Source organism: Manihot esculenta, chromosome 11 (assembly GCF_001659605.2).
Source record: "Manihot esculenta cultivar AM560-2 chromosome 11, M.esculenta_v8, whole genome shotgun sequence".
In the NCBI taxonomy this organism is placed as follows: domain Eukaryota; kingdom Viridiplantae; phylum Streptophyta; class Magnoliopsida; order Malpighiales; family Euphorbiaceae; genus Manihot; species Manihot esculenta.
The window spans coordinates 54,224-63,322 of NC_035171.2; the positions used below are offsets into that span (position 1 = coordinate 54,224).

The 9,099-nt window shown below is 35.4% G+C and overlaps 1 protein-coding gene across 1 annotated transcript; it reads left to right on the top strand.

Annotated features, from left to right (window-relative positions):
- LOC110626129 (EH domain-containing protein 1) lies at positions 1-6,579 on the top strand. The gene is made up of 16 exons (XM_021771887.2): positions 1-515; positions 612-691; positions 935-1,003; positions 1,094-1,151; positions 1,755-1,810; positions 1,896-1,938; positions 2,027-2,088; positions 3,398-3,511; positions 3,688-3,790; positions 3,891-3,940; positions 4,825-4,953; positions 5,049-5,300; positions 5,394-5,473; positions 5,776-5,902; positions 6,027-6,170; positions 6,255-6,579. Exons 1-16 carry the CDS (start codon positions 431-433, stop codon positions 6,438-6,440), a joined length of 1,638 nt encoding a protein of 545 aa, XP_021627579.1. The 5' UTR covers positions 1-430; the 3' UTR covers positions 6,441-6,579.
- Positions 6,580-9,099: the final 2,520 nt, after the last annotated feature.

Below are 9,099 nucleotides of genomic sequence, written 5' to 3' on the forward strand. Positions count from 1 at the left end.
GGCCAGCTAGCAAGAAATCATTACGCGGCCATCAAGGTGCGATGATACTGCGTCTGCGATCACTTCGCTCTACAATTTACAGGCCAGAGCATCGTTTAATCCAATATAAACGATGTCGTTTACATTATTTTTCACCCGAGCGCCAAACCAGTTGCACTGTTCCACAGATTAGAGAGGAAAAGGAAAAAGCACCAATTGCGCCTTTTTTCCAAAATTCATGGTCAAATACTAATTCAAATTTCGAAGAGTTGGAACCCACAAGGAGAAAATAGTTTTTTGTTTTCAGAATAGACAAGACGAGAGAAAGAGAGAGTTCAAGCATACTCTTAATTCAAATTTCTGGTACTCTTAGTTCAAGCATACTCTTAATTCAAAATCTGATATCATAGGCAAGAATATTTGTGCGTTAGTGGGTGTATTCAATTTGAAAATGGAGATAGGTAAAAGCACAATTGGATCATGCTCGAAAGAGCACCAACAAATATACAAGGAGTGGTTCAACAGAGCAGATTCAGGTTTCTCTATTTTTCATCTATTATGCTAATTAATATTACATCCATTTCTATTTCTAGTTCTACTTCACCCACTTCTTTAATTGGTTGGTTTCAAAGATGGAGATGGCCGTATTACTGGAAATGATGCCACCAAGTTCTTCTCAATGTCCAGCCTTTCTCGCGAAGAACTCAAACAGGTTACTCCATCTCTCCTTTATAACCTAATGCTTTCCTTTATTCTATTATTTTTTTTAATTCCGCAAATGTTGGTCAATTTCATATTTTCTTATTGATAATAGGCTTTGATTGCTGGGTGCATCTAATGCTCGTCCTCATCCTCGATTTAGTTGTTTTATATATTCATTTTCGGTTTGCTCATTCGTTGAATTAAAAGCCATCAATATTAAGCTTATTGATTTATTTTTGCTTTATTTCCTAAGGTCTGGGCACTTGCAGATTCTAAACGGCAAGGATTTTTAGGATTTCCAGAGTTCATTGTGGCTATGCAGGTTGTGTATGTTGAGTTGTTGTTTCCTTGGATGATTATAATAGCTAAGTCATGTGAAATCTCACTTATTTATTAATTTTCTTAACTGCAGCTCATTTCTCTAGCACAGGCAGGACATAAGATAACCTCCCATATCCTTAAAACTACTTGTATGTGAAAAAATGCTTGTTCTTTTTGCTAACATGATTTTTTATGGAAAATGATTTGCCCTTTTCAAAAGATTAAATAATTCTTTAGACTTTGAGAATTATATTACCACTTGACTTTTCACACTTGAATCTTATTAACACCTTACTGAAGCAACCAAATAAAGAACAAGAAGTTATTCTTTAGAAACAATTTCCTTCGAAAATATATTCTACATATAAATTATTTTGTGAAAAAAACAAAGCCTATGAAGCCTAAGTATATAACTCTAACCATGTGTTCTGTAGAAATTGCTAGCCTTAATCTATGTGCTGTGATTACTTTGGATGTGGCAAAAATATTTCATTAACTATTAAAAACTTTGCATATGACAAGCAATACACAGTGAATTTGGAAATTTATTATGCTCTGGTATCGTTGATTATAGATTTATGTGCATTTCATTTCTGCTTCATATTGATATGTGAGAATCAAGGATTTGACCTCTTTTGGTTAATCCTTGCATTTTTATCACAACCATGTTCTTTGTCAAGGCCAGTTCTAGCGTTAACATTATTGATTTTGTTTATTTCATGCAACTATCATGAAACATTTGTTTCTCACAGATTCCATGGAGAATATTAAACCTCCTATGATGGAAGGCATTGATACCTTATTAATTGTAAGCAATCTGCTTTATCCAACTTTGAATTGTTTGACTATTTAAATGCATCTAATAATTGGATTTTTGTCTTCTAACTTTTCAGCAAAAAAAGGTTTCAACAATTAATAGTGAGCTAGAAATTAATGGTCAGACACTTATCTTTTTTGCTGATATAAGATTCCTTTTTTTTTTTTTGTTACTTGTTATTTAAGTTTTTTAATAGTGATGATGTAGGATCTATTCAGCTGCAATCATCAATAATGGCTCAACAATTTGGTTCAAAATCATTAAGAAAGGTAATTATATGTTCTAGCATGTCATCAAAGAAGGCTCTTCACTTTTGACTCTAATTGAATCTAATTAGAGTCATATCCTTTTCTCATATTTTTGTTTTTATTTCTAACCTTTTTCTAAGTTCAGATTGTAATGTTTTTAATTGGTTGGCCTATTGTCTATTTTTATAGGTAGAAAGTCAACTATGTCAATATTCCTTTATAGTGTCTATTTTTATAGATAGAAAGTCAAGTATGTCAATATTCCTTTATAGTCATAGAATCTCTTGTATATAGATGTTGTACTTGTTTTTCATATCAATATATACAGAAACTGCTCTCTTCATGGTATCAAAGCCTTGTAAAGGAAATTCTTCATTTAATTTCTCAAATCATTTTAGGTTTTCTATATTTAAGAATAAGTCACCTACTTAGGATGATAATTTTATCTCACAGTTGGCCCTAGGAGGAAGCTGGGCCGTTGACCGACCAATTCCACTAAGTTCGGTCACTAGAGGACCTGTGAGTATGCCACATGCATCGATCCTACTTTATACTGCCATCCCACTCGCTAGCATGTGGAGGCATGTCCATCAACCATTTTGTTTCCGCTCTTTATTTCTGGGGTTGCCTTGGAGAGGGGAGGATCTTTCAGCCATTAGTTTTTTGATTATGTGCCTTTGAGTAGGAGGCTATAATGATATGTTGATAGTGTCAAATATCAACACTGTAGAGTGTGAAATAGCCATGAGTGTGTTGTCTTGATCCCTCCAAGATAAAGCATTGGCAACCCTATTTAAATGGCCTTCCTAATATTCTACTTGTAAATCAAACTCTAGAAGCTTTTCAATCCAGTGTTGTTGTGGTGAAGTTGTAAGTCTGTTCTAAGAGGTATTTTAGGCTGTAATGATCTCTTTGGAGAGGAATTCTTCCTGCATAAGTATGGCCACCAAGTTTAATTGCTTTTGCTAATCCAATCAGTTCCTGGTCATATGCCACTAATTTGAAATGGCGGTCTACCAATTTGCTGCAGAAAAAAGCTATCGGATGTCCTTATTGTTGTAATACTGCTCCTACGCCACTCTAAGCGTCACGTTCCACATCTCATGATTGAATTTTAGTTATCCATTTTCTCATCCCTTATTCTTTACAAAACATAGGGATGCTATTCTTATGCATATCTATTTTTCTTACCATGTCAAATTTGTTGTTCATTCATTTTCTTTGTTAATATGCTAATGAACTTCTTCCTACATGTCTTTTTAGAGAATATCAACATTTTCAGACTGTTCTGATGGGTTTTCTTTCTTTCCTTTTTGTGTTTCTTGCTTAGATGCCACTTATTGCAGTTACATCCATCACTGATGGCTTGAAGAGACTATACATTGAAAAGCTAAGGCCTTTAGAAGCCACCTACCGTTTTAATGACTTTGTGTCTCCCTTATTGGTAATTTTTTTTTCAAGTTATTAGCATGAAACAATTACACTTGGTTAATTCTCTCTATACTATCTTGAATTCTGGTCTTAGTTTGCAAGGTGACTATCAGTTGACTCTTATTGGCTGGTAATTAAACTTTCTATGCAATAGCTATAAGTAACCATCTACATTGACTTATTTTTCAGACAAACAGTAATTTTGATGCCAAGCCAATGGTTATGCTTTTGGGTCAGTATTCCACTGGCAAAACAACATTCATAAAACATTTACTTAGATGTGATTACCCAGGTTGGTTAAGTACTTCCAGTAATCTTGTTTCCTTTTGAATATGTTCACCTTTCTAGACAGCTATCTATATCTTCTTTGGTCTTTGTTCCCCTCTGAACAGGAGCTCACATTGGACCAGAGCCTACAACTGATAGATTTGTTGTTGTGATGGTATGACTAGTCATATATTTAACTGCATTATTTAAAAATTGTTGAAATGAAATAATAAGTCATGCTGGAACCTTTATTTAATTATGGAAACTCAGGTATAGTCCTTTAAATTTAAATTTGTTTTGCTTTAATTATTTTGTTTGACTAGGATATCAGTTGACTTGTTCAAGCTTTATAACTAGACATCGAGAATCTTTTAATTAAAGGCTGTTTAGTCAGATGTGCATTCAGGAAGTCAAATACAGAGTTATATTTAAATTAAACTCTATTAGTTATTTAATTAAAGGCTGCAAATTAGCAGTGGTTTTATAATTGAAAAGATTATTGATTTCATTTTGAGTTCTTACTATAGTTATTTTTAAGAGTTTTACTTTTGTTAATTTTATCTTAATTTCACTCGTGTCTTTATAGAAATTTAATGGGGTCACTTTTCCAAAAGCAATGTAAGTTTCTATTGTGATGGCAAAGTGATTAGGACATAGTGATTGTTATGCTTGGGTCTTGGCGAGAATGCTTTCCCATAATTGTTTTTTTCAGTTTCATTGAAGTTTGTTCTAGCTTAAAACTTGTTTTGCTGCAGCAACTAAATTTGTTTTTTATCCTTTGAAATTCATTAGATACAGAAGAAGTCTGTGAAGTACAAATTTCGCTGATGGAATTTTCAAATCTACCAAGCTATTTCTCCCCAGTACTGGGCTTCATTAACCAACATATAATAAGTGTCATTGACCAACATATAATAAGTGTTATTAGATTTCTAAATTTGTGACAACCTAGGTTTGAATCTCTGAAACAGCCTTCTGACTTGTTAATGGTTACTTTTGCTTCCTTCATCAATTTTATAATTCATGCTTATCGTGGTAGCATGGTGTTCTTGAAATCAGTCTGGATCTGATGAGAGAAGTATACCTGGGAACACTGTTGCTGTTCATGCAGACATGCCGTTTGGTGGCCTGACAACATTTGGAGGGGCGTTCTTATCAAAATTTGAGTGTGCTCAAATGCCACATCCAGTGAGTTAAATTTTGCTTTTAAGTTAAGTTGACTTGTGTCTATCACCTATTTACTCTGGTATTTATCACAATCACTGTTGTTAATTTGCTTACAGTTGCTAGATGAAATCACAATTGTTGACACCCCTGGAGTTCTATCTGGAGAAAAGCAACGAACACAAAGGAGTTATGATTTTACTGGTGTTATATCATGGTTTGCAGCAAAATGTGATCTCATTCTTCTGTTGTTTGATCCTCATAAGCTTGATATAAGTGATGAGTTCAAGAGAGTAATTGCATCTTTGCGTGGTAATGATGATAAGATCCGTGTTGTTTTAAACAAGGCGGACCAAGTTGATACACAACAGGTTAGATGTTTCATTCCACAACTGCCTTTACTTTTTAGTGGCAGAAATTTAATAAATATGAACAATTGCTCACTTTCAAACGTCATTTTATAGTTGATGAGAGTTTATGGGGCACTAATGTGGTCACTTGGAAAAGTTTTAAATACTCCAGAGGTTGTGCGTGTTTACATTGGGTATGTCCTTTATCCTTCACACATTATTTTTTCTCATTAACTAAATGTGTCCTCGTACTAGAAAGCTACCATTTCATTAAATATTGTATATTACTTCAATATGTAGCAGATGGGTGAAAGACGGGATAAAAGGTTTAATGCTTTTGGAGCTTCAGTTTCTACTTGCTTCATGCGATTCACAAACTTGTCATTTTGAGATTTTCTTTTCTCAACATAAATTCGAAGTTCTCTCATGGGCCACAGTGCTTATTTTTAATTATAACTACCAATTTCCTTTTGGTTGCCTTTTATTGCGTTTGCAGTTCGTTCAATGACAAGCCTATTAATGAAGAAACTGTCAACCCAATGTTCCGTGAACTTTTTGAAAAAGAACAAGATGATCTTCTCATGGACTTGGTTGATATTCCAAAGAAGGCTTGTGATCGGCGTGTATGTATGCTAATGCCCTTTATGATTTTCATTATTTTGGAAATACGCATACTTAAATTCTATCTGTGAATGTCTTATGTGCTTAGGGCTATGAGTAGGAAATGATGGTTTGTTGTTACTGTAGATAAATGAGTTTGTGAAGCGTGCTAGAGCAGCTAAGATCCATGCCTACATAATTAGCCATCTTAAGAAAGAGATGCCTGCCATCATGGGGAAGTCTAAGACTCAACAACGGCTTATTGATAATCTTGAGGCGGAATTTGCAAAGGTCTCTCTATCCTTCTCCACACTTTGCTTCATTTGTTCCGCATGTGTGTTCGTATTGGTTGAGTGTTTACTTTTCATTGAGCAGGTCCAAAGGGAGCATCATTTACCAGCTGGAGATTTCCCGAATGTGAATCATTTCAAGGAAGTGTTGAATGGTTATAGCATTGATAAATTTGAGAAATTGAAGCCTAAGATGATACAAGCTGTTGATGACATGCTTGGCCATGAAATCCCAGAGCTCCTAAAAAATTTTAGGAATCCGTATGCGTAAATGACTATGGATTGGAAGTGAAAGGGTAGTGAATCATTCTATGGTTATTGTTCCTGAATGATGTTTGTTTTGAGAGCGATGGAAACTTTGAAGATATTCGAGATTTGAGCATAATGATAATTCACTTCCTGGGTATTAATCTTGCTTGTGTTAATTTATTTATAATTTTATATCCAGACTTGAAGCAGATATAACATTGGGCTTGACTATTCTTCATAATAATATGATTAATAATTAAAACTTTATTAATGGAAAAAAAAAAAATCAAAACTGCCCTCGCCCATTCTTCTCGTCTCTCTTAAATATTGCTCACTTAACCTTCCTTTTCCTTATTCAAGTCCCTTGCTCTCTCTTTTTGAGTCGTCTCATTCAATTGCATGTGTTTCTATTTGTTGTTATTTGCTAATTTAAGTCCATCCAATCTCTCTTTTTTGCGGTTGTTATTGCCATAAGTTTTGGGTTATATGTTATGAGTGTCATTTTGTATCATTTGGATTTGTTGAATTTGAGTTGGTTGTATAATTTGGATTTGCTTGTATACAACAAACCTGGGGATTAAGTTAATTTTGAATTTCAATAAATTGAATCAAATCAAATCGATTTTTATAGGCTTATTTTGATTTGGTTATTCATATAATATTAATTCAGTTCTGATACTACACAAGAATCGTTCAAAGTAGGCTGTAAGCTGTCACTATAGAACCTTATGGCAAGAATATGATAGGTGAGTAACGCGGTTCCACTTGAGGGAACAAAGATCCGAACACCTCAACACTCGGTTCATCATAGAGACTCGCCTTCCTCTGAATAGGTCAAGTCTTGGTATAAAATTACCATTATCAAGCATAGTCTAGTGTATCCCAATTATGCTTGTGATCGTGGGATCATCAATCTATTAGCTAAAAATATCCTTTATCAAGCAGCCGGCTATATTATCTTCGGATCATTAGAAAATGGTATATTTATTTTCATCTTCTTACTCTAGTATACTGACTTGAGTATTGGACTGGCTATCGTGGGTATTCACCACCTCACGTTCTCTTTCTTGCAGGTCTAGCCAATCACAGCATAACTCTGTTTTCTGATCACATCATTTGGTTCATTGCCGGGAAATTCATTGAATCCTCTCTGTTCATTTGGATTATGATCTGTCTCTTACTTTTTTTTCTCGAAAAAAAAATCTCTCTCTTTTCTCTCTCAAAATAGCCAGTAGTTCATAAGTTGCTGCTAATATTGCTATCAATGAGAGCATCATCATTTCTTCCATCCCTAGCAGTGGATAAAACATGCCCCTAATGGTCAATGAAACATATCTCAATAATCTAAATAACAAGCAAATGCTCTAATACATCTAAAAGTTGCAGGCTACCCTCGAACAGCATAAAGTTTAGGGGGAGGCATTAAATATAGCTCTCAGGAGAAGAGAGGTGTAACGACCCGAAAATCGGACCGCTACTGGCGCTAGGATTCAAATCGACTTAAGGTCGTCGGAACCCATAGCAAGCCTACTATACATCCTGTGTACCTGATAAAAATCTCATACATGATCATACATTTTCATAAAAATTTAAACTTTTCATATATCAAGTTCGACCTGTGCATGCATCATATACTGCACACATAAAACCCACACTAGAACCCTCATCAAATGCTCTAGTATGGTAAACATCACGTGCCTCAAGCTTGGTTCAACATAACTTATCATTAAAACTTTTACATAAAAATCATGATAAACAGGGATTACAAAACATATACTAGGGCCAAGCATATTTCTAATCCATAAAAGAAATTACATGTCCACTCTATACTATTACATAAGCTATACCAGCTACTATACCGACTTCCCGCTCTATCTCTGATCCTGCAAATCTGGGGTTAGGGGAAACGGATAAGCTACAAGAGCCTAGTGAGCAGAACCATAAAAAAACAGTTTAATAAACATATGCTCATATGAAATGCGTCACATCACAAACAATACACATCAAGGATGGACTTGTCACCAGTAACCCTCTACATATTCCAAATAATGCCCGGCCCTCGACAGAGCTCCTCAGGACTTCCTCTTAAACATATCATAACATATCCAACTGTGCCAGGGGCATAGAATGGGCAAGCCCTGGTCTTTCCCTTATATCGTGCCAGGGGCGTAGAATGGACAAGCCCTGGTCTTTCCGTATCATATCCTATCATAACATCTCGAGGGCTAGTGGGTCATCCAACATCCATCCACACCAACAATAAATTATGCAATACAGCATATTCGTGAATTCTAATGCAAACATCCTAATACATAGACATGATATTCATGATGCATGAACATGCTTTAAAAGTTTGATTACTTTAAAACAATAGATTAGTTTAGTTCTACTCACCTCTGACTGACGCTCGACTACAACTGTAGCAGCTGACTCACTGCTGGCCTCTACGGTCTCTCGGGTCCGATCCTACACAGGTGGACTCAAGTGAGGGACCAAACACAGCTAAAATGTGACTCCATACAACTCTCCAAAAACCCCCTAAAACATCACAAAACATGCATGTAAAACAAGCAAAGGAAGGCTGGGCAGAGGACTTTCGGCGGCACCTTCAGCGGCCGAAGGTCCGCTACAGATCCGAAAGTCGGGGTCCTTCAGGGGCAGGTTCGGCAGTCGAAACTCCC

Bases quoted from the DNA above. Each gene is read 5' to 3' on its own strand.
- LOC110626129 (XM_021771887.2), top strand. From the start codon at position 431: ATGGAGATAGGTAAAAGCACAATTGGATCATGCTCGAAAGAGCACCAA. The intron at 1,939-2,026 runs GTCAGACACTTA...GTGATGATGTAG, and splicing joins TAGTGAGCTAGAAATTAATG to GATCTATTCAGCTGCAATCA. The intron at 6,171-6,254 runs GTCTCTCTATCC...TTCATTGAGCAG, and splicing joins TTGAGGCGGAATTTGCAAAG to GTCCAAAGGGAGCATCATTT.